The sequence below is a fragment of the Indicator indicator genome, chromosome 8, assembly GCF_027791375.1.
Source record: "Indicator indicator isolate 239-I01 chromosome 8, UM_Iind_1.1, whole genome shotgun sequence".
Lineage (NCBI taxonomy): Eukaryota > Metazoa > Chordata > Aves > Piciformes > Indicatoridae > Indicator > Indicator indicator.
The window spans coordinates 7,463,148-7,489,639 of record NC_072017.1 but is presented as its reverse complement, the minus strand read 5'-3'; the positions used below and the strand labels follow the sequence as shown (position 1 = coordinate 7,489,639).

The window sequence follows — 26,492 nt, the reverse complement described above, 5'->3', positions numbered from 1 at the left end:
TAGAGTACTGGGATATTTTTCACACAGGTCTGACAGTATTGTTATTTGCAGCCTGAGTAGGAAACAACATGAAGGTTGTAAGAAGTTATATTTTCTGTAAATTCTGTTGCTTCATTTTTCTATGAAGAAATTTGCTTTTACTTGAATATAGAGAGGGGGGCAGGTATTTCCAAAGGCTGCTGGCCATGGATCCAGTTCAGACACTAAAGCCACTGGAAGTAAACTTCAATTCAGAGCTTTTTATTTACTTCTCTAAGGCTGGAGTGGTTTTGTGGTACCCTGATAGACTACACTCACACAGCAAGGTATAAATTTAACCATAACAACACCAAAAGAGCGGAAGGGAGGTAGCTATTCTACTCTGCTTTGGTGAGACCACACCTGGAATATTGTGTCCAGTTTTGAGCTCCCCAGTTCAAGATGGGGATCTGCTGGAGAGAGTCCGATGGAGAGCTACGAAGATGACTGTGGGACTGGAACATCTCTTCTATGAAGAGAGACTGAGAGACCTGGGGCTGTTTAGTCTTAAGAAGGCTGAGAGGGAATCTGATCGATATCTATAAATAACTGAGGGGTGGGTGTCAAGAAGAAAGTGCCAGTCTCCTTTCAGTTGTGCCCTGTGACAGGACAAGGAGCAATGGGTGCTAGAACACAGGAGGTTCCACCTCAACATTTCTTTATAGTGAGGATGCTGGAGCACTTGAACAGGCTGTCCAGGGAGGCTGTGGAGTCTCATTCTCTGGAGACTTTCCAGATGCGTTCCTATGCAGCCTGAGCTAAGTGATCCTGCTTTGGCAGGGGAGTTGGACTCAATGATCTCCGGAGGTCCCTTCCAACCCCTAACATTCTGTGATTCTATTCCCTGGTACCAGGTAGGAGGAGATACTTCCAAGCCTCACCTCTGTATCTAAACATGGGGTGATGTAGTTTTCGCAGCTTGTGTGCATAAATGCATCCAGCCTAAGGCTGCCGCATAGCCTTAGAAACAGTTTACTAAGATCTGGTGAACACAATTATCAGCTTCTACTCCTTAGTCTTTTTTTAATTGGTGACCACTGTTAATGGAAAATGTGCAGTGCATCTGGAGGACGGTGTGCTTAGGTAAAGAACTGTTCCTCAGAAACTTGATGTGGTTATGTGATGTAGTTCAGCATTCAAGCTTCAACCTTTCAGCAGAGAACAGCTGCACTTCCTCAGCATGCCTCCTGCTTCCATCTCTGGGCTGTGATATTGCAGTCCTCTTAGAAAACAGCATCACCTACATTTGTCCTCTCCAGAAAAACAAAGCTGTGTGTCAGTACCTCAGTTAAATGGCCAGTGAAACTGGGACACTTCCTAGCTAGACCAGGTTGCTCAAGGCCCTATCCAACCTAGCCTTGAACACCTCCAGGGAAGGGGCATTCGCAGCCTCCCTAGGTAACCTGTTCCAATGGCTCACCACTCTCTTTTTAAAGAATTTCTTTCTAATATCCAGTCTAAATCTACCCTCTTCCAGTTACAGAAAACTTCTCTTCACCATGCTGCCTGCTGTTCCCTGAGCAGTTCTCAGGATAAAAACACATCGCCATGGGGTTACTGGCATGACCTCTGTATCTTCCTTTTCCTATGTTCTAAACTAAATGGTGTAGCACATTTAGATCCTTATATGGTGCTCAGCTGATGAACACTAGATGCCAAGATAAACTACACTTAGTTTTCACCTTGCAGTGTCACATATATTCACTCAGACTTCCTTCTCTTCTTATACTGTGCATGTGTCATCTTTTAAGATCAACCTTCATTTCCATAAACCACAACCAAGCAAGAAGAGAAGAAATACCTCAAAACAAAACAATGCAAGGCTTATTTTGTTGTTTGGTAAGCTTTATGGATGCTCACTGTCATCATCCCAAATGGAGGACACTCTTTTATCTGTGCAGTTCCTCTGCAGTATATGGCCACTTTTCCTTCAGCAAATGCTGGACTAGCAAAATACTAGCAATGCCATCTATAGCATCAAGGTACACAGTGCTAAATGTGTATCCTCTGCTGTTTAAGATTTGATTTTACAAAATGTGAAGGCTTTCAGATAGTATTTGCATAGGCATCTGTTTTATTTAAAAGGTTGTGATGCTGTCATCCCTGGTGGTTCCAGTATTCTGATCATGTCCAAGTTCCTTTTCATTCTGTTTTGTTCTAGTAGCCAGGAGGATGATCCCTAACACAAGATTATTTACATAATGTCTCTTGCAATGACAGACAAGATAGAAGGAAAAAGCATCTCTCTTTTCATTTTAAAGTACTGCCTTTGTTATTTACCTATAGTCCAGAGAAGAGAGAACAGCATGAACTGTACCAGAGAAGCAGAAAAGTATACAGAATAATGCCAAAACAAATCTAATTGATTAAAGTCAGTATATTAAACCCAGACATTTTAGTGTTGACATTTTAGTATGGTTAATGAGGGGCCCAGCTATTGATCTTTGCTTGGGCAACTGTCTATTGAATCCACTGGACTTCAGTTCAGAAAAAGAGCAGCCTAATGAATTTCAAGTAATAATTGCTTTGAGATAATTACAAAATTTGCATGGCAAAGCTCCTCTGAGCGAAATTTGTGAGATTTCTACACCAACCTGAATGTGCAAATGCTTGCAGTTCAGCATGATATGAATTATTAGCTTCACTTGAATAAAGAAGGAAAATAATATTATATTTTATTTACACCTTTGCAGCATCAGAATTCCAAAATTCCAGGGCTCTATGAATAGATCAGAACAGTAAAAAGTACAAATTTTCACCAGTTGTCTCATTATGTGAAGAAGCAAAGCAGCACTCTGTGAGAGGAGCTACTGGTTAGAATAACTACACAGGAAAAATACATACACGCAATAAAAATACTGGAACATTTCAATGCAATTATTATTATTTAATTCTAGTTACTGAATGCATTTGTTGCTTTCTCCTAGCTCCTTGAGGAAGCTACTCTGGAACATGAATGGGCAACCAGGCAAACCTTTGTTTCCGCTAATGCCTCACTGTTGGAGCAGCTTTATGAAGGACTGGGGTGCTGGGACTTGTCAGAGACTGAAACACGCCACACATGAACTGCCACTATTCCTATTGTCCTTCATCTCTCAGTGGACAGACATTGCCTTGTTTCTGTCCATCAGCCCTTTGTTAATACTCTTGTGTTGGAGGCTTACCAGCAGAGCCAGCTCTGTATTCATGTGAGCTCTTTCTGACCTGGTCCAGGCAGAAATCAGCCAGGTTAATTTAGACAGCATGAGCTGTGGTCAGAGTTAACTGCAGTGGTTTGGCCTGGAAGAGCCTAGGAAGTGTTCATGTGCACTGCTCTGACCTCTCTGCTGTGAGGCTACAGCATCTAGCATGATGCAGCCTTCCATTATTTGAAGGGGGCCTCCAGGAGAGCTGGAAAGGGATATTTGACAAAGGCATGGAGTGGCAGAATGAGGGGTAATGGTTTCAAACTGGAAGAAGCTCAACTGAGGAAGAAGGAAATTCTTCCCCATGAGGGTGGTGGGTCACTGAAACAGGTTGCCAGAGAAGCTGTGGAGGCTCCAAGGTGGAAGGGTTGAAAGTCAGGTTGGATGGGGCCCTGAACAAGCTGTTCTAGTGGGAGGTGTCTGTGCCCATGGCAGGGACATGGAACTAGATGATCTTTAAGATCACTTCCAACGCAAATCATTCTAGGATTCTATGAGCCCCTTGAGTACCTTCAGAATAACTGTATTCAGAAAAGGCATCTGCAGCTTCATGCTTTTATAATGAGTGAAGCAAGCTTCATCATCATCAGTTATTGATTGTCAGAGTTTAGTTACAGCTGGAAAAGTATTAAACAGCTTCTCATTATGAGTGCTTTTATAACAGTAAACATTTGTATTATTTACAAACAAGGTCATTTACATTTTTAGAGTACCATTGTATTTGCATTAGTGTTACCTTACTAAGATCTTGCTTATTCAGATCAAGATGCCAATACTGTTGGTTCCTCTCTGCATTAAGCACTCCTCATTAACTCAGAGTCTTTGCTGAATCCATTTAAATAAGGGAAGAAATAAAAAATCCTACTTCAAAGGAAGTGACAGTTCTCACTGACTTCTCTAGACCAAGATTTGAATACAGAATTAAGCTGATGATCACAAATTTGTCAAAAGAATGCAGGAATGTCCTGCAACTCTATCTTCTATAAAGTTTTCCTCTGTTCTCTTTTTATAAATATTTAGGGACAGCAGACTATGGAAATAAATTCAAAATTCACAGCATTGTAACCAGTATTTTAATCTTCAGTGTTGAAGGTGAAAAATCTCTCATGCCATAGTTTCAGAAATTACTTCCTCAAACCTTTACCTGCATAGAATCACAGAATGGCTTAGGCTGGAAGGGACCTCAGAGATCATCTACTCCAGCCCCCCTGCCATGGGCAGGGACTCCTTTCAACTAGACTTGGTTGCTCAAGGCCTCATCCAATCTGACCTTAAACACCTCCAGAGAGGACACATCCACAACCACTCTGGGCAACCAATTCCAGAGTCTCACCACCCTCATACTGAAGAACTTCTCCTTAAGACCGAGTCTAAACCTACTCTTCCTCATCTTAAAACCATTCCCCCTTGTCCTGTTGCTAGACATCATTATGAAAAGTCACTCTCCAGCTTTCCTGTAGGCTCCCTGTGGCATTTGCATGCCAAATATGTGCACTTAGGTACTGACATTTCTATTTCTACTTCTATTTCTACTTGGTAGTTGACCAAAAACCACTTTTACCTTGCCCCATTGCTCCTTTCACTGAACAGCTTCTGGAGCAAAGACATTCAACATTTTTGCAATAAGGGAAAGCAGCTTGTGACTGGGCAACATTGATCCTTGGTATTGCTGGTATAAGCCACATTTTTAATTGTATCAATACAAGCTCTACATAACATCATGTCCATTCTCATCTAACAGAACATAAAATCTGTCTCATTGGTGTTGAAACTAAGAATAAACACAGAGATAAAGGAATCAGAGATGCAGCCTGAGTCCAGAGGAATGGGTTTCAACATTGGCATTTTTATGCAAGATTAATGCCAACCTATGACTAATGGGAATCAATAATACATGAGTCAGTATTGTGCTAAGAAAGTAGGTTGGATATTTTTAAATTTCTTCTCTTCATAGAATCATGGAATCATTTTTATTGGGAAAGACCTTTAAGGTCATTGAGTCCAACCATAATCTAACTCTACCAAAGCTGGTGCTAAACTATGTCCCTGAGCACCACAGTTCTGTGGCTTTTAAACACCTCTAAGGATGGGGATTCAACCACCTCCCTGGGGATCATTTTTGGTTTTTGAAAGCCTTTTGGCTTTGGTACCAGTTAATACTACAAAAGACAATGTGTCCACCTGAAACTTTACCAAGTCACCATAACAGAATGCAGATCAGTTCAGTATCCTCAACAGTAATGCCCCACACATTGTATTTCACAGGATCATAGAATGGGTTTGATTGGAAAAGACCTCTGAGATTATCAAGTCCAACCATTGACTTAACACCACCATGGTCAGTAAACCATGTCCTGAAGTGCCACATCCACATGTTTCTTGAACAGCTCCAGGGATGGCAACTCCACCACTTCCCTGCGTAGACTGTTCCAATGCCTGACCAATCTTGCAGGAAAGAAATTTTCTCCAATATACAACATAAACTTCCCCAGGCACAATTTCAGGCCATTCCTTCTCATCCTATCAGCTGATCCTAGGGAGAAGAGACCAACCCCCACCTCACTACAACCTCCTTTCAGGAAACTGTAGAGAGCAATGAGGTCTCCCCTCAGCCTCCTCTTCTCCGGGCTGAACAAGCCCAGTTCCCTCAGCTGCTCCTCACCAGACCTGTTCCCCAGACCCTACACCAGCTTCATTGCCCTTCTCTGGACTTGCTCCAATACCTCAATATCTTTCTTGCAGTGAGGGCCCCACAACTGAACGCAGTGTTCAAGGTGCAGCCTCACCAGTGCTGAGTACAGGGGGACAATCACTTCCCTACTCCTGCTGGACGCAGTATTCCGGATCCAGACCAGGATGCTGTTTGCCTTCTTGGCCACCTGAGCACACTGCTGGCTCATATTTAGCCCACCATCAGCCAACACCTCCAGGTCTTTTTCTACCGGTCACTTTTCCAGCCTGGAACATTGCATGGGGTTTGTTTCCCTTCCTAGCAATTTCAAAATTAAAGTACTGCCACCCTGATTTTTATGAAATTCAGATGCTGTGGAGGGTTTTTACATAGTCAAAAATCAAAATTTAATCCATACCTTCCTGCAAATACACAGGGCCTGTTGGGAGAGAAGTATGGGAACATCCGAATCCCCGGGGAGGTTGAGTCAGCAGAATTTGAAATGATCCTGGATGCTGCTGTAGAAGCCAAGCTAGAGACAAGGATTTTAGAGGAGTGGTACTGCAGGGATGAGAACGCGGTGCCACCAGCCTATTACCTCAGACCAAAATCTGAAATGCTGAAGAACTACCAGAACACGGTAAGTCTTAGTCACCTCCTCACAAAATTCTTCTCAGTCAGTGAGAGTGGGGGACAGTTCCCAGGGCCAGGCACTGAATTCGCTTCTTCAGCCCTGTGCACATCTAAGCAACCAGGGTGTGTGGTCCTTTGCCAGACAGGGTGAAGGGAGCAGCAGTGAAACACCAAGAAACACAACAGGTCATGACTTCTGTCCTGTTAACACCTGGGGCAAGAAGATTGTAGCAATTCATCACCTGCTGGGGGCAGTGGGACAGTTGTATGGATTTCTCTTCCCTGATGATGGAGCTCAGGCCTCCTGCCCTGCTCTTGTGCTTTTGCTAGATTTCAGGATTTGCAGAGGAGATAAACACCTTCCCTTCTGCCCGTACAAGAAAGCTCTTTAACAGTCAAACAAGTGCTTAGTGCTACCCTGAGTCAGAGCTCATACTTTCAACTTATTAACTGTATTCTAACAGACTTTTGAACTGTGTTAATTATAATTTTTAAATGAGAAATGTCTTTGATGACAATAAAAACTGTGTATTACCCAGGGCTCAATTCTGCCCTCCTGTACATCCTATACACCCAAGGACAGATTTCAGTGCACAAAAAAGGGAAGTTCTTACCAGAGTGCTCACTTCATTTTGAGTATACTCTGTATTATGCAAGAAAGCTAAATTAAACCATTGCACTGTGTTCGCTTATCATGTGGCACAACATTTATTTATACTGTTGTATGAAAAAAACATAGACATGGAACGAGTTTTAAGGAGCTGAAGGCAGTATATTGTAGCTAATTATTGAAAACAGCTTTTCATTATGAGGAGTGCTTTAAAAATAATATTTAGATTTTTTTAAAATTATTTACAAACAAGGTCATTTAGATTTTTTAGGGGATTTCTATATTTAGGGTACTAGTGATCACAGGGAGAATGCAAGTTTTGTAACTCTGCATTGTTCTGCTAACAGCCACAGCATCCCTTTTATTAAAGCTTGGCTGGTTTATTGTTGCAAACACTGTAACTTTCCTCAAGCTACTGATACAGAGGAGTAAATTCATAACTTGAAGTTCATAACTTTAAGCTAACATAGAGTTATATCTCATAAGCTTACAGAAAGCAATAACAGATACACAGCTCTGAACATGTCAAGAAGGAAGTGTTAGGGAGCTTATCCTGGAGGTTATTCTTTTTCCTATTACACGCTCCAGGAAAACTGGAGATCTCTTAAACACTATCCCTGCAGTAAGTAATGCAGCAATGACTGCCTTGGAGGAACCTCCATTGTGGCATCTGGGAGATACCACCTGAAAGGAGTAGTGAATTTCCATCCAGGTCCTTCTCTGATTAAAGTAATATTACTGTTACTATAGCAATAAGTGAACAAAAGTCATGTCAAGTATAGTATTTTTGAAATACTTTTCAGTATTCCTCTTTTCAGGTTCCTCTAGGAATCTCATTTTCAGTTTTGAGATCTAAGTGTAAATAATTACTATTTCTTCACATTAAAAGAGAAATAATTCTAGCAGTATAACTGCTTTATTAGTATTATTTCAGGCTTGGTTCCCAAAATTCTCTTTCTATAAAGGTGTTACTGCTCTTATTCCTCCAAAATATTACATTAGCTGCCTACAGTAGGAATTCAGAAAATACTCCAAGTAGCTAAATTCATTCCAAACTGGAATACATAGTGATTGTCTGCAGCATTAAAAGCTGAACTCTTCTTTATTTCTTCTTACTGTATGCATTTCTTTGTTACCACATTAATTCTGGCTGTGGATAGTAAACTTTTCCTTTCTGAAGTTGTAGATGTGTGTATTACAGCTACTGTTTAACTCTGGATATTTTTAAAAGATGGAATCCTCTTCAAACACCATGACTGAGACCAAATGGCAAGATATATCGGAAGAGATTAAGAAGATTTTTAAGACCTCTGTGAAATTGCTGTATGAGAAAGGAAAAATGAAACACAGCCAAGCAAAGAGATATCTTTCCTCTGGTAAAGTTCAGACTATTTCTATATATTCATTTATTGTCTTTTCCATCAACCTTTCCACAAACATGAAAATCTATTTTCTGTTTTCATCTAACTGAAGAGAAAGACAAAAAGTTCATTGTCCTTGCTTGAGACCAAAACCTACACAAAAGCAGCCAGCGATTTTTTTTCTGTTCTACAGAAATCAGACACAAACATTTCCAAATCTGCACGTTGGGGGTGGGGGATGATCTTGAACTCTTTAAAAAAAAAAAAAAAAAAAAAGATAACAGAGACTCTGTGTTCTCTTTTCATCCTTCAGCTATTGAAGATGAACTTGATTTTGCCTTGGGTAAACAAACCCCAGCTTTCCTAAAGAAGTGTGTTTGCTACATTCGGAAAATTGCCAACATCGAGCGTTTCGTGAAGATTCCAGAGATGGGAAAATACATGGATGTGGTGCATACAGCTGGGAAGTTCCTACGAGATCCCGAAGCCCATGAGAAACTGATCAAGCTCAGGGATGAATTCATTCCCACCATCGTCGCATCGTCCAATCTGAGAGTCTACACATCCGTCACTCACTGTGACATGAAACTGGGCTACTCCCAAGAAGTGGAGAACCATTACATTGAAGGACTTGGCAAACAGTTCTATGAAGACATGATTGATATCATCCAAGCAACAGTGCAGCAGAATTTTGACACCGAGACAGACTTGCTGTATGATGAGGTTCTCCAGCACTCATCTCTCTGTAAAATGTACTCCACCTTCTACGAGTATCGATGCGAAGCACTAAACACAGTTCACAAGTACGTTCTGCCGAGCAAGATAGGACACGTTAACCCTCTGATCATCTACGGAGGGCCTTGCACGGGGAAGACTCTTTTGTTAGCTGAAGTGGCAAAGAAGGTAAATTAACGTTTCACATATCACAGAGTTACAGAATGGTAGAGGTTGGAAGGGAGCTCTAGAGATCAGTGAGTCGAGCTCTTCTGCCAAAGCAGGATCACCTAGGGCAGGCCACACAGAAATGTGTCCAGACAGGTTTTGAAAGTCTTCAGAAAAGGAGGCTCCATAACATCTCTGGGCAGCCTGTTCCAGTGCTCCAGCCTCACAGTAAAGATGTTTTTTCTGATTCACAGATTGCATCGGGTTGGAAAGAACCCTTGAAGGTCATCTTGTCCAGCCCCCCTTGCAGTCAGCAGGGACATCTTCAACTAGATCAGGCTTCCCAGGGCCACATCAAGTCTGATCTTGAATGTCTCCAGGGACAGGAGGCATTCCCTCAACCACATCCCTGGGCAACCTGTTGCAGTATTTCACCTCTCTCCTTGTAAAGAGTTTGGTCCTAATGTCCAAACCTAATCTATCCTGCTCCAGTTTCAGACCATTGTCCCTTGTCCTATCACTACAAGCCCTTCTAAACAGTCCTTCCCCAGCCTTCCTGTAGGTCGCCTTCAGATATTGAAATGCAACTATAAGGTATCCTAGGAGCCTTCCCTTTTCCAGGGAGAACAGCCACAATGCTTTCAGTCTGTCTTCATAGGAGAGGTGCTCCAGCCCTCTGATTATCTTTGTGGCCATCCTCTAGACCAATTCCATGCCTCTCCCGTGTTGGGGTAGAACTTCTGATGTTGAGGTGGAACTTCCTGTGTTCCATTTTGTACCCGTTGCCCCTCACAATATGGTGATGGTAGGAGCTTTAGTGTGTAAGGGCCAGCTTGGTTCTCAGTCTTCCTTTATCAGCAGGCCTCAGTATATAAAATATATTCTGCATACTCAGGAAAAGAGTTTTCATAATAATGTATCTGTATCACATGCTTAGGCAAAACAAAAATACCCTATCAGAGCTCTTACAAACCTAAGTGGAATCAATAGAGTTTTGAATTAATAGCATATATTTTAGAAGGATCTCTTTCCCTCTTTTCCCACTGAGGTCCTGTGAATCAGGAACCATCTAAACATGATGTGCTGGTTTTAGTCTTATTCCCAAGTCATGCCATCTTATGTTGTCATCAGAAGTTAGTCCAGAAATAGTTTGGTACACCTGCTAGCAGCTTGTAATGCCCTGCAGAAATACCTGTACTCCTTTGTCTGCCATAGGCTGTTAAAGTGATTCAGCTGAGTACTACAGGGAGATGAGGGAAACACTTGTGCAAGGCAGGACCAGATGCAGAAGACGACCAAGATGGCATATCTAAGCCTAATTCTCCAGCTGAGAGTCACAACTTTGAGTTCCCTGAAGGATGCTCAGAGACTTTAGGGCTGGGAAACAGCTGAATCATTGAGAAGGAAATTGAGAAGGGAACAATAATGTTTAAAACCCCATATCTTTCCCAAATGTGACTTCCTATAGGTTGTCATTAGTTGCATGCATGAATCTGGGATTTGCATCTCAAGATCTTATTTCAGATGTGCATGCATAAATTAATCTAGAGACTCAAATTTATACTGTTAAAATATTCTGTAATAACTGAAAGTGAGGTGACGAGGCTTACCAAGTAAGAGAACTGAGTGTGTTAGCCTTCACAGAGAGGAATTAAAGCCACATTCCACAATTGCTTTGAGTATGGTAAGCGAAGAAAACAAACAGCAAGAGATATTTTTCACCCATTGCAGCAGTGTGTAAGAGCAAAAGTCACAGACACACCAAGACAGACTGTACTTCTGTGATCCAGGAATTGAGGTAACCTGCTAGTAAAGGGCAATCCGTACTCTGCTCCCTGCCCTCCAAAGCTCTCGGGGCATGCATTTATACTCCGCTTGGAATCAATGTTAAATGGGTTTAGGTGGCAAGCTGCTTTGCCTGGCCAAGGATGACATTGCTTAGTGTCTGAGGAAGTTTGTTAATAAGAGGATCTGCCTACTGGCTTTCAGAAGTGAGACAGGGATTTTGCAAGGAGTACCCTGGGGTTTATGGACTATATTCTCCTCATGTCCCCTTAGATATAAGCCTTTTTGTGTATCTGGGTCTTCGTGTTCTGGGATATGAGCCAGGCTAAAGAAATGATACATGACAGGAATTTGATTCAGTGCATGTAAAGCAAACCAGCCTTGAACTCTGCCAGTGAAAGCATTTCCATTCAACTAGTAAAGTTTGCAAATGTTTATTTGTGTATAGACAGTCACTACTCACAAAGTCTGCCAGTGTGCGTACATGTTAACTAAACTGTGCTCTGTATTCTAGTCCTATTCCTGGCTGCAAGAAGAGATGGGATCAGATTCTGACCCTGTGGTAGTGATAAGATTTTTGGGATCCACCGAAACAAGTACAGATCTGAAGAATATCCTTCAAAGCATTTGTGAGCAATTAGCAGTCAATTATCGTTGCCTTGTACAAAGCTACCCAAAAAAGATTCATGACCTTCGGGACTTGTTCATCAATCTCTTGAATGAGTCTTCATTCCACAGGCCGCTGGTAATAATCTTTGATGCCCTAGAACAGCTGACAGATAGTGATGATGGCAGGAAGCTCTGGTGGCTTCCCATTCACCTTCCCCGTTCTGTACGGATCATTTTGTCAACACTGCCTAACAAGCATGGGATCCTGCAAAAACTGAGGTGCCTTATTCATGAAGAAGACAACTACATTGAATTGACTGCAAGGGACAGAAAGATGTGTAGCCAAGTACTGAAACATCAGCTGCTGCGAGTTAAAAGAAAAGTAACATCAGGGCAACAAATCTACGTCAATGAAGCGTTCTCCAAGTGCACACTGCCTATGTTTGTGAACTTGACCTTCAGAGAGGTCAGGAACTGGAGATCGCACAAAGATGTGGATGAGTCCTCCCTCTGCGTCACTGTCCATGAAAGCATAGAGCAGTTGTTTTGGTCACTGGAAAACAAGTGCGGATCAAAACTATTGTCAAGAGCACTTGGCTACATCACTATGTCCAAATCTGGCCTGAGTGAAATGGAGCTGGAAGATATTTTAGCCCTTGACAACAGTGTCATGTATGAACTGAGGGAGAGTGTCAGGGAAAGTAACCCACTGAGAATTCCATATATATACATTGCAAGGCTTAAGGAGGGCTTGCAGGGCTACTTGATAGAGCGGCAGGTGAAAAATGTGACGCTTCTTCTATGGGCAAATAGGCACTTGCAGCTCATTGCCCAGAAACTGTACCTGCACAATGAAGAAGACTTACATGAAATGCACACAGTCATGGCAGAGTATTTCCTTGGGGTTTGGTCAGGTGGACGAAGAAAACCTTTCTACAACAATGACCAGTATCTGAATGGTTGTCCTGACCGTGACAGTAGAGGCCTGCATGTGGATGAAAAGCACTGCATGGATCAGATTGCTTTTGACAGGCAGGCACCTGATCAGCCATGGGTCTTTCAGTGTAATCCATTAGAGCCTGATATCTTTTTTATCAATCACAGAAAAATGACAGAGCTCATTCATCATTTGACAAGATGTGGAAAAACAGATGATCTTCTGTATGGAGTCATTATGAACTTCAGCTGGCTGTACACCATGATTAGAATAGGGCAGTTTGATAAAGCACTTTCTGACATAGAACTGGCTTACAGCTACTCTCAAGAAAAGGAGCTGAAGTTTCTGGCCAGTACCCTCCGCAGCATAAAATTCAAAGTAGTCAAATACCCAGGTTCGCTCTCCGCTGAGCTGCAGCAGAGGCTTCTCCCAGTGGTAAGTTCATTGCCTAAGCTCAGACATCTCCTCTTAGAATGTGACAAGGACGGACCCAAGTACTGCTCTATTGTCCCTTTGCATTCCTCCATGGACGTGACCTACAGCCCTGAGCGCCTCCCGCTCTCGTCCAGCTGCGTGCACGTCACTGAGATTCTGCCTACTTTTAATCCCAGCACCATTATTGCTGCTTTAGAAAATGGCTCCATCAGTACTTGGGACGTAGAGACCCGCCAGTTACTCAGGCAGATTACAACAGCTCCGTCGGTTATCTTAGGGATGAAGCTCACGAGTGATGAGAAGTACCTCGTAGTGGCCACAACAAACAACACTCTTTTGATATATGATAACATAAACTCCTGTCTTTTGTCTGAGGTGGAAATTAAGGGGTCAAAGCATTGTGGGATTGGAGGGGGCTCCAGTTTTATAAATGGATTTACGTTATCGGTCAATCACACGCTGGCTTGGCTGGAGGCCAGCAAAGATGTTACTGTCATAGACCTTCTTTATGGTTGGCCCCTCTACCACTTCCACTGCTGGTATGAGGTGACCTGTGTCCAGTGCTCTCCAGATGGAGTCTATGCATTCTGTGGGCAGTACTTGAACACAGCGACCATTTTCCACTTGGGCAGTGGAGAGAAGCTGGCCACTGTGACCTCAGAATTTTCTAGTGGGTTTGTGAAATTCCTTCTCATTCTGGACACAGCCCAAGAAATGGTGATGGTGGACAATGAGGGTAGCCTCTCTGTTTGGAATACGGAGGACATCACAAATCCCCAGCTTACAGATGACTTTGACTGCAGGAGAGAAGACAGTGAAGTTGTCAGCATAGAGCTTTCTGAAGACCAAAGTGCAATTTTAATTTGTAAGGCGCTCAGCATTGAACTTCTTGACACTCGTGTGTGGAAGGTGGCTGAAAAGTTCAGAGCTAAACACAACGAGCGCTTCATATCTGCTGTGTTGTCCAAAAATGGCAACTGTATAATTGCTTCAATGGAAAATACCTCAGCCATTTTTGTTTGGAGAAGAGATACAGGACAGTGTATGGCGAGCCTACAGGAAATCTCAGGAACTATAGTCAGGCTAATTAAATCAAATCATCACAACATGCTGCTATCTTTATCCACCAGTGGTGTCCTTTCCATTTGGGATATTGACATCATCACCGCGATGTCCAATATTGACAAATCTGGCAAGCCTATCCAGAGACTGGTGTTGCCAGCCAGAGGGGAATTGATATACACCTTGGATGGATCAGATTCTGTCCACAAGTGGAACTTCAGCACTGGATTTATTGAAGCTGTGTTCAAGCACGAAGGTATTGTTGAAAACTGCGTGCTGACCTCATCTGGAGAGATAATGGTTACATCAGATGATAAGAGCAGCCAGTATGTGTGGCACACTGTTAGTGGAGAAAATATCTTTCGCATTAACGGACAAAAAATCTCAGAGCTAATGATTACTCATAACGATCAATTTGTGGTCTCCCTCTGTGAGCAGAATGCATCCAGAGTTTGGCGGCTGGCTACAGGACATAGGGTTTGCAATATTTTAGTTGCCTTACAGAACGCATTTATAACAACTGCAAATACGTTTGTGGTCGGAATGGCAAAGAACAAAGTGTTGGCAGTGAGTCTCTGGACAGGCAGTATAACCAAGAAGTTTTGCTGTGATGATGGTGCAAGCATCGTGGATATTAAGCTGATACCAGACTGCCCAGATATTATAGTATTTATAACATCTACTGAAACTGTGAACATCTGGAGCCTGACAGAAGAGGTCATATGCAGACGTGTGCAGTTGCCCACCAACTTCTTAAAAACTCTGGAAGACTTCGAAATCTCCCCAAATGGGAAGCTAGGAATTATAACCCGTGGTGATGAGAACATCAATGTTCTTGATCTATACAGTGGCAAACTTCGTGTGGTTCATGCTCCAGGTATCATCTGGCGGCAGAGGCTGTCCCGGGATGGCCGCTACCTCGTGTACATCTGTTTTTGCAGTGAAGAAGATGATGAGAACGGTGCAGTCTCGACTTTAATAGTAATGAGGCTAGCAGATGGCAAAAACATCGGTGCCTGTTCTCTTTATAAAACTCCCACTTTTCTTGCAGTCTCTCAGAGACATTTAAATATTATCATTGGGTTTGATGATGGAAGTATAGGTACTTACACCGTAGTGGATCGAGTTGACGCCACGTTGAAAATCAAAATTGCCACTTCAAACAGCCGTCAGATTTTCAACAATACAATGCAAGTGATTAGGCCAAAATGTCACAATTACAGCTTCAAAGCAACTGCAGACTGCATTTGGAGGGAGTCAACCGAGGTATTTGCAAGGGATAGCCCCATTACAGTTACAGAGCCTGAGGTGAGTGAAGCAACCCCAACCAAAAAACACAACTATTGCTATGAGAAAGTGTGTGCAGCCATAGACTGCCGAGGACATGGCTTTACTGCTGACAACTGAGTAACTCTCTGGACTAGCTTATCTGAATAGTATAGATGCATAGATTTGTCTTCTGAATTCACATAAAAATCCGTGTGTTTCTTGGAAGACAGATGGGACTAGCAGAGGGCAGACCAGCTGGGTTTTCCTCCACAAATATCCTTACAGGGAAAAAAAAAGCAAACATAAAGCAAATGGGCTGCAGGGTTGGTTTTTGTTACATTTCGGAATACAAGGTTCAGTCCAAGATTTCACCAAGGCCTTGATTAAAAATTTCTAGCAATACTATCAAAATTGTTAGGTGATCTTATCTGGGATTGACAAACTCTTTTAACTAGAAGTAAAGCTCCACATGATGGGTGAGAAGAGTCAGACCACTATTTTATATTCCAAGTCGCATAGATGGGTCTATAGCTAACAGCCAACTTTATACCCATTTGCAAAAATGTTTTCATGCTTGATGGTGCAATGACAAGATGTCACCTGCCAACCTGGAACACTTGATACATTCCATCATTTATAAATATCTAATTTTTGTTGCTCTTTTTAAACTAGATTAATCTTTGAGTTGAAAGGAGTAGGTGCCAGTCAGCTGCAAAAAAAAAATAAATGTGAGCTGCTAAGTATTTGCTCACCTCAATGAATGGACTGAAAGATTTTTTTTTTTTTTAACTGCATGCAGGGATTTCAGGTTTCTGTATTGTGATAAAAATGATAAGAACCTAGATCATATAAAGAATGTAGGTTTGGGGGGGCTATTTTTGGTTTGGGGGAATTTTCTTTTGTCTTCACAGTGTATATTAGTACATTAGGTCATATTTAAAATTCTTTCAAAAAGAAAGGGTGTTACAGATGAAAAGTTAAAACACCTTCATTTCTTTCTGTTAAAAGATTGCTATCCATTTTGTGGTAAGAAAATCTAAAGTATCACCTGTGTCCCCAAAGTAACCTTAACAGAAAGTTTTCAGAGATGCCGTGTATTAATCTTGATAACGTTTGCCTTACTGTCATTTCTGTTCTTTCCCATGCTAAACACAGATCAGATGACCAAACACTCTGGGACTGCTTGTACATGTGCTGAAATACTCCACTAAATGTAAAGACTGTCCTAAGGTTCTTTACTGGTCCAGTTTCTAATGGGTTTTTCTTACTTCCACGTGCTTATGAGCTTCACTTTCTGCTTTAGAACTGTTCTGAGCCTTTTGTACACTTTTACCAGTTTCAAGGCAGAAATTGTGAAACAATGACAAATGCTTTAATAAAGAAATTAATTTTTTTCCCAAGTGAAGAGAATAAAGTAAAATAAAAATACTGGATCTGAAAGGATAAAAAACTTTCTCCCCTCCTCAAGTTGGTACACCTGTGGAAATTTCTTCCAATTATTTAAACAAAAACAGTTTTCTTTTTTGAAAGCAGATCTCCATGCCACAAATTTCCAAGAAATGAATGCTGAGCTAGAACTTGATGTAGTGTGTGAATGTTAAGTGTACAAGCCAATATAGTATTATAAGTGACTTGAATGAGTTTTTTCCTAACTTGTTTGCAACTAATAGATCATACTGAATGTTTTTATGTAAACTTTGTATTGTTGGGAAAAACAAAACAAAACAACCCTACCCAATCAGAGATTTATATTTTCATAAATGTCAGATTTAGTTAAATTTTGTTACAGAGTTGTTAAATTAGAAATCTATTGCAGTCTTCAAACAATATACAGTCTTGTGTATGCATTGTTTGTACTAATAAACTAAGGAAACACATTTGTGTCTCTCCCTTAATTTCAGGGAAATTTACCTCTGGTAGAGGGCACAGGGCATTGGCAGCTCCCATTGGCCTATATTTAAATACTTTTTAAGGGCTATATCCATAAGGAAAAAAATCCAGCATTTTTCTCACTTCAGTTAACTCAATCAAAGCATTCTAAAAACAATTAAATTAACCCAAAATATCCATGTTTAGATGCTGCTTATGACTACATTCCATACTGTGTGCAAGTCAACAGACACAAAGGTTTCTGTAATCTACTCAGTAGGAAGCTCAGGGGAACACCTGAAATCCCACACGCCTCTGGATCTTTGCAGCTATGGGAAGGGGCTGTGGGATCCATGCCTCCCAGAATCCTGTCCTGAAGGTTAACAAATTCCACCTGCTTTCAAACATTGGACTTGACTCACACATTTTTGCCTGGAACTCCTTGTGCATAAGCTGCATGATGTTGGAAACTCAGTACCTTGGAAGAGTAAAAATACATCTATCTGCCAGGAGAGGCTATCCTTGGGTAGTAAAGAGGTGTAGCAGAAACAAAGCAAGAGACAGAACCAGAGAAATGTTCGTCCTTTTGGGGAAGCATGACCAGAACCCAGCTGGTCCTCGCTCAGCTGAATGAGAGACTTTTGCTGCTCGTGTTTTCTGGCTCAGTGAACTTTGTGGTCTTCTGTGCAAGGGCACAGCTTCTTGGAGCTTCTTGTTGCCAGCAAAACAGAAGTCTGAGCTTAAAGTGAGAGCAGTCTTCCCTTCATTTCAGGTCAAAAAGGGAATTGATTTTAGGCCTTGTCTAGTTGGTCAAAGCAATAGGCTGGCACATGCAAGCAGTGCTGATGGAAGGGGTGTTCTTGTCCTGCTTTCAACCTTAGTCTTTTGTGTTCTAGCCAAGAGTGGGGCAGAACTACTATTCTTAGTTGTAAAACAATGAGAAAGACAAGCATCAATATGACTCCTAATCCACTTAAACCCTTCAGCTAAGTATCATATTCCTAATCTCATTCCACTGCCCCTGGAGGTGTTCAAAAAATATGTAGACATGGCACTTCAGGATATGGTTTAATGGCCATGGTGGTGTTGGGTTGATAGTTGGACTCAACGATCTTAGAGGTCTTTCCAACTAAAACAATTCTGTGATTCAAGGATGATGTTAAAGTCCTGTCCCTCTTCATAGTTTATCTGTGTCTTAACAGACTTCACCTTTCTGAATATCTTTCTCAGGGATCAGACTCCTCACATTGAGCCTGAGCAGCAGACACATTCTGCTTCTGGATGGCATTGGCAGAGTTACATGCTCACAGATTGCATCAGGTTGGAAGGGACTCTCAAAAGTCATCTTGTCCAACCCCCCTGCAGTGAGCAGGGACACCTCCAACTAGATCAGGCTGCCCAGGGCCACATCAAGTCTGATCTTCAATATCTCCAGGAATGGAGACTCAATCACATCCCTGGACAATCTGTTCCCGTATTTTACCACTCATTGTGAAGAACTTCCTCCTTATGTCCAACATAAATCTACCCAGCTCCAGTTCCAAACCATTGGCCCCTGTCTTGTCACTACAAGCCCTTCTGAACAGTCCCTCCCACCCTTCCTGTAAGTTCCCCTCAGATATTGAAATGTAGTTATTAAGGCTCTTCAGTGTCCAAATACTTGGTACTGCAAGAGTAAGAACTTCAGAGCTCCTCACAAGTCTGTCCCCAGGTATGTCTGTGTTGTGCTACAAGGACAAAGTAGTTTCTCTAACAATGAGCCATCCAAATACCAAGTGCTGTTCTACCCCTAGGTTGGAATAGGGTGATTTGCTTTCGTTTTAGGAGCACTATTTGCATATCTAGAACAAAGCTTTCCTTTATTCTTTATCTAAAGTGCACATCAATAAACAGGCTGAGATGGGGTCCATATTTTCTGACACAGAAGATTCTAGGAATAGGCTATGACCTTTGGAGGGGAACTAGCCGGAAATTCTTTGGCAGACAAAGGTAAGCCAGAGGTCAGCTAGAAAAAATATTTTCATCAGTCATTTCCTTTGCACCACAGCTGGGGAATGCACAGCCCGTGACTTCATTTCATACAGCCCGTGGCCATTCCACTTCTTTCACATTATTATCAGATAGCATCAAAATGTGAGTTAACATGTAGCCTGGAAAAGGCATTCAGGTTTCAGTGGTTCCCCAGCCCTGCTTTCTCCATGGTGCAAAGGGAATTTAAAGCAAAACTATATCACTGAAATGGTGTTCATATGCAGAGGGGACTATCTCAGCCTCAGGTCAGCTTAAAATCCAGATATTTTGCTCTTTGGCAAAAGAACTCCTTAAAGGACATTACCATTAGGCTATTAGCAACAATCTCCACTGTTCTATTTTGTCAGTAAAAATAGTTATTTTAACATAGATTCATAGATTCATTGAATGGTTTGGGTTCAAAAGGGCCTGAAAGACCATCTAGTTCCAACCCGCTTGCTATGGGCAGGAACACCTTCCACTAGACCAGATTGCTCAAGGCCTCATCCAAACTGGCCTTGAACACTTCCAGGGAGGGGTCACACATGACCCCCCCTGGGCTGAAATCTATTTTCATTTCTTCTAATTATAAAACCAGAGACATCACACATTATTTTTTATGTAACCATAAATTGAATTTTGTGGTCATTCAAACATGGGTAAAGCCTTCTGGGTAGTTTGTGCTACCAAAGGTTTGTTACTAAGAATCATTATCAAGCATTTCTGCTATAGATGTGACCAACTACAAAGTTCTTGTACCATGTTAAGGGGTACAAGATACCTCAATATCTCTTCCCAGAACACCACATCACTGCAAGAAGAGCAATGAGCTATCTTTATTGCCATGGTTTATCATTCCAGCCTAGTCACTGAGCACAATTCCTTGCAGTTTGGAAGTAGTCTCCTGACATATGAGCAATGTGACACTCTTTGTATGGGTCTAAGTCAAAGTCCCAATTCTTAGTTTCAACAGGAAGGTCAAACACTGAAGGAATAGTCATCACAATTCTTTCCAGGGTGGGATGATGTATTTTACCACGTGCTTGTCCAGAAGGAGAAGTTTGTACCAGCATCCTTCTGTGAAAAAGGGACTTTCACTATCAAGGACCAGTTATGCAGGTCTAAATTCCCTTGAAAACATAGGCAAATAACCACAGGGAACATGCTCCCAAGACATCCACTCCAGCAGCATGTGCTCTTCAAATCACAAATGGTTCCCAAAGTGACTGTTAAAATCTGCCCTTGGCAAGCTCTTCTTCCTGCCTCTGCTGCCCCATCAACCCAGGCCCATGTTGCCTGGCTAATGCTCCCATCCCAGCTCAGCACAGCCGTGGTACACCTGCAGCACCTGCCCTTTTGGCATCATGGAGCCCTAGAATTGTTTTGGTTGGAAAAGACCTCAAGATCATCGAGTCCAACCACTGACTTAACACCACCACTGCCATTAAAACACATCCCAGAGTGCCGTGCCCACTGAGTCCTTCTCCAGCCTCAGCAGGGAATACAGAAAAGCAGATTTAAGATGCCTTCACATGTTCCCACTGTCACAGCTTTCACCACACAGCACACTAGCTACAGGTTGTATTTTTACGTAGCATGAAACAAAGAGAAATAAAATCATCTCCCTTCTTTGATGGCTCTGATTCTACAGGCACTTCAGTGTATGGGAGAAAGCTTCTAGACCAAAATAGATCTATTGAGTGGATTTAAAGTGAAATGCACACAGTTGCAAAGTGAGAGAGGAAGTTAAAGTGCAGATGTACTGTAGCACAGATGAAAACAGAACACCCCAAAAATAACAGGATGGTTTGCTGCCCTTTGTCTCCATTATCCCATTGCCTGCTAGTAAATTGCCTGGCATTTGCCACTGTAATATCATATTGACAACAGTAGCTGAAGTTTCAGATTTGACCTTTGGGGCTGTACTTTTTCCAGGCAGACTTCTGTCTCAGCAGGAACAGTCTCCAAAAAAAAGTCCTCAGCCAAAACAGTTGACTAAGGTACAAGAATGAGATTAGAGGAAAAAGAGGATTTCTGCAGGCTGAATGTCTCGACTACTTTTCCTTTTACAAAAAGCATTTGTCACACTCATGTTTTTGAACAAGGACAATGGATTGGTGAGAGAAATGATCATTTCCTGCAGGACACATCTATGAAAACCTGACCAAACCATCAGTCTGAAAAGGTCTCAGCAGGTTGCACATAGCCATAGAAAGCATTACAGAATTATAGAGTGGTAGGGGTTGGAATGGACCTCTGGAGATGATCAAGTCCAACCCCTCTGCTAGTGCAGGGTCACCTAGGGCAGGTCACACAGGAATGCATCTGGGGAGGTTTTGAAAGTCTTCAGAGAAGATTCCACAACCTCTCTGGGCAGCCTGTGCCAGTGCTCCAGCACCCCAAAAGTCAAAAATTTTTCCCTCATGTTTAAGTGAAACCTCCTGTGTTCTAGCTGGTGTCTTTTGACCCTTGTCCTATTGCTGGGCACCACTGAAAAGAGTCTGGCCTCATCCTCTTGCCCCACACATATTGACAAGCATGAAGAAGATCCTTCCTCAGTCTTCTCCAGGCTATACAGCCCCAGGTCTCTCAGCCTCTCTTCGTAAGAGAGATGCTCCAGTCCCATCAGCATCTTTGTGGCCTCCATTGGACTCCCTCCAGTAGTTCCCCATCTCTCTAGGTTACTTAGAGGTTAGGTTTCAGAAACAGCACTATAGGAGCAGTGCAGGAGCTGGGGCAGAAATACCAGCTGTGGGTTTAAGGAACTGCAAGGATGAATGGCCTGTGGAATGCCAAAAACACAGGAGCTCTGAAAAGGGTCTGAGGAGGAGGTCAGGTATCAGGAGAAAGGGGGAAGCAGTCTCCTTGAGGTCACTTCCAGCAGCCTCTTGGTTCACCACATAGCTCTTCACCTGGGACATTTGGCATCCTGTTAGCCCAACCATCAAGAGGGTAATGGCCACATACTACTAGATACAGAGCTGACCCACTGGGGCCAGCCCCAGCTTGGCAGGGCTGTAAAGTGGGCACACAGATCACACCATGCGTGAGTCTGTTGCTTATCCCTCCTTCCTCACTGCCTCCAACAACCTGGTGATCTAGTAGCCTGATAATTCTTCCCTCACTGACCAGAGAGCCTTTGGGAGAGTTTAGCAAAGGTTTTGCGAAGGTTTAGTGAAGGTTTTTTTGAGACATTTCCTGGCTTTCAAAGTCTGTTTTCAGCTGGCACTAAAAGATTGCAGGAGAAAAAATTAAAATCAGCCAAAGAGCTGCTGCAGAGCTTTGCAGTTTGCTAGCTCACAGCCTGTAAATGATATTTGGCCTTCACATGATGACACTGCTTAAAATAACCACATCCAAAGCAGCTTTTATTCATTTCTTTGCTGGCATCTGATGTTTCAGCCCCCAGTGCACAGCACCACCGAGGGAGCCCGGGGGCAGGTGGTGCAGCTCAGCCTCTGCACCCCAGCACAGGACCCGTCTGCCTGCTCTCCTCAGCACACTGCTGACATGAGTTGGATGGTCTTACCTCCCCCTCACAAAACACAACAGGACAAACTTCCGCTACTGGAATTGGATTTGAGGAGGGTGCTTTGCATGAGAAAGACAAGCAGGACTCCAGTAGGAGCCCGCCACTATTTAAGGTGAGAACAGCACACCTACTCTTACAGCAGCTGAACCTTGTGTAGCTGCTTCCATGAGGCTTAACACCACAAGCAAACACAGGATTTAGCAGAACATTTCCAAACTGCTCTGCCAGTGCTGCTTTGGACTGTTCCCAGCTGTGACACACACATTTAGATTATGCAATGTTAGTGCTAGTTCTTTCCGGGAGGTGTGGGACGGTTTTTGTTGGTGGTGTTTTGTTTTTGTTTTTTTTTTTTAGTTTCCAGGTATCTTGATATACGTTAAAGATTACAGCTGGGAAACCCCCGACCCAGCTGCTTGCAGGTATTACCTAAGTGAAATCTCGCCTCCTGCCCAGGGACCACTCTCCTAACTGGATTGTGACAGCAGAACATCTTTCATCCCACTTTTGGAAACACCACACCCAAACCAAAATGATTCCAGGAAAGTCAGCAGCAACTTTCAGAGGTAACTGCAATGCCTGCAGATCCCCCTTAGAACAGAGTTGTTCCAGGGAACATCACCCAGAACAGTGGGGATTAAATGTCAGTGCTAGACAAAAGTACCTGATGTAACCAGAGCAACTTTCTGCAGCACCGTTTGTGACCTGGGGAGATTTAATTTTAAAAATATGAAAACAGCATCATTCACAGACTGACAGGCTCGGACCTGTGGTTCTTGTAAGTGACTGTCCTTGAGGAAAAGGAATTGTTTGGCACATATCCTTCCTCCTCTCTTTTCTCACCCCCTTGACCAAAAAACAGTGAGCTCTCTCAGGTTTTGAGCCAGCTTGCAGGTAAAGGGTTACAGATTCTAGGAAGTATTAAATGCAAACTTTAAAGGATTTTATTTTCATCTACAGTCACATGATGCCTTAATACCCAATGACACTAACTACAGTGTCTCATTAAGAGGTCATGCAAACTCTCCAGCTCCACAAGGCATTCTTACATATTTAACATTCAAATGCAGAAGCCCAGCTGAGCCATGGAAGATTGTAATCAGAAACAAGCTACACTTCCTGATCCGCACAAAAGGTACAGGTAGGAAAAGTTCTTCTGCCTTTAAACTTGCAACGCTGTGCTTTACAGAGAAACTGTTTGCAGGGTGTTTTTTGTGCCCTCTTTCCTTTTTTAGCTGTCAGAATAGTCTAAAGACTTTTATCCTGAGAATAGCTGACCTCACTTGTTCCACCTGTTGTAGAGTCAGTACTGTTTTTATACTCAGAAGAAGGGCTGGCTCAGGAGAGATACAAACAAAACAAATTTTTAAGCCAAATCTATGTTAAAAAGGTAGTATTTTAAAAGATTTCTTAGTTTTTGAAATGGTTGTAATAGAGTACGTGGGGTGCAGGGGGAGTTAATATGTCCTTGATATCTGAAACGAAGGGGTTTAGAACCCTTGGCTTTTCTTACACCATGAATTGTACATTGTTTCGGTCACTTCTATCAAAGTGAATTTTAACAGATGGGGCTTCCTCATTGAACTTACAACATTTCTGATTTCCCCTCCTATAATCTGGTGCATTAAAAAAATTTTATTTTTAAATCTTACAGAAGCAAATGAAAGGCAGCTGGGGAGTATTACAGTGAGAAAAACATATGAAATAGGGAGTAAGAGGAAAGTCAGTTAAACCCCAGTTAATCACAAATTCAAAATACACTAAAGAGTATCCATTTTCACATGGAGTCAGAAAGTTTTGGTGACAATTGCTGGCAATATTGCAGGAGGTTTGGTTTTTTTTACTTGTGCTAAAGGATTTTTTCAGGGTACAGCATTAACATTTGTATCACAAAGATCTTTTTCTCAACACAATCTGTCTTTAAATGGCAATTATTTTCAGACAGTGTTCTAAATACTCAGCATTGTAATCCCTTTATAGGACTGTAGTTGAAGACTATGTTCTATAGAGCTACAGTATCTATATTTACTAAAAGATCTCCAGTGCATCATAAGATTTCCACCCCCTGAGGATTCCCCCTACACAAAATCAACAAGCAGTGATTACTGTTTTACTCCTACAGTGGTTGGGTGGTGATTGCAAGCAATGTATTTTTCCCTTAGTTTATTCTATAAAGCCCATCTCCTTTTCTTCTTCCCACACAAGCTCTCAATTTTCTTTGGGGAAAAAAAGAAAAAGCAAGAGAAGTGTTTTATCAGTACCAGTACTGATAACAGTACATTAGAGATTTGAAACTAGATGATCTTGAAGGTGCCTTCCAACCCAAACTAGTCTATGATTCTATGATTTTAAAATCTTAGCCTCAACAAGTTCAGAATCCTAGAATGGTTTGGGTTGGAAGGCACCTTCAAGATAATTTAGTTCTACCCCCCACCTGCCATGGGTACAGACACCTCCTGTTAAAGTTTACCAGTAGTGCTTAAAACTTCAAATGCTGTCATTCGCTTTCAGAGTGCTAATCTCAAGACATAGCAGGTCTAACATTGAGAAGGACTAAGATCCTAGTATGGCCTAGTGTATGTTCAGCCTGAGACATCAAAACTTTATACCTAATTGTACCTCTAACCTCCCAACAGTGGAGCTCACATCTGTACTGGTGGGACTATAACAAGAAGCTACTACATTTCTCTTCAAAATTTACTATACCTGTCCTCTGAACTTCAATTATTTACAAAAATCTATGTAGAAACTCTCGGAGATAACGGGCTTATTTGCTAAGCTGAATTTAAAGCTAAAGGGAATGAGGGGAGCTCACCAGCTCCCAGATAAACAGCCATCCGATTCCCCAGGCTTTCACTGAGGAGTAACCTTGCACCTGACATGCTAGGAGCAGCCTGCCGTGGCCAGAAATGTTTGTACAAATGGGGTGTGCCACGGTAAACCAGCACTTAGCAGCTCAGCAGGTAACTTTGTTCAGTGTTAATTACACAACTATGTTTGTGAGGTGAAGGGCAGGACAAACACTGAAGTTTCTTTACCAGAGAGAGAGGCTGGCCATGGAATGAGGGGGAGCAGTAGTTTGTTTCCTCAAGAAAAGAGTACAAGTGGAGCACTGGAACAGGATGCCCAGAGAGGTTGTGGAGTTTCCTTCCTTAGAGATTTTCAAGACCCATCTAGATTCGTTCCTGTGGGACCTGTCCTAGGTGATCCTGCTTTGGCAGGGAGGTTGAACTTGATCTCTGGAGGTCCCTTCCAACCCTACCATTCTGTGATTCTATGATTTGCTGTCTGGCTCTCCAGCAGTTCAGGTGTTCATTATACCCACAATTTTACACTCATTACAGGAATTTGCACTGCTTTAATGATTACTTTTTTTTTTTTCCTAGTGAAATAACCCATCCTATTCCCTTGCTTTGTCACAGCAATAGAGTCAAAAAGAGTGTTTCATGGGGAGGACAGATAAATCAAGTAATTCCTGCTCATAAGCAAGAAAAGAGAGGTTCTTTGAAACAGATTATTGGAAACTCAAGTGAGATTTTTTTTTTTTTTTGGACTTTGTAGGAAATCTAACAGTTCTAAAAATCAAAACACTGCCAGAAGTTTGAAATAATTTCCTCTTTACCCTAA

General features: G+C 42.2%; 1 protein-coding gene across 1 annotated transcript in view; it reads left to right on the top strand.

Annotated features, from left to right (window-relative positions):
- Positions 1–15,595, top strand: part of NWD2 (NACHT and WD repeat domain containing 2) — a 53,801-nt gene extending 38,206 nt beyond the window's left edge. Inside the window, exons 4-7 of the mRNA XM_054383217.1 lie at positions 6,311–6,514; positions 8,349–8,493; positions 8,792–9,381; positions 11,660–15,595. Coding sequence (XP_054239192.1) covers positions 6,311–6,514; positions 8,349–8,493; positions 8,792–9,381; positions 11,660–15,595 — 4,875 coding nt within the window. The remainder of the gene's footprint in view (positions 1–6,310; positions 6,515–8,348; positions 8,494–8,791; positions 9,382–11,659) is intronic.
- The last annotated feature ends 10,897 nt before the right edge of the window (positions 15,596–26,492 follow it).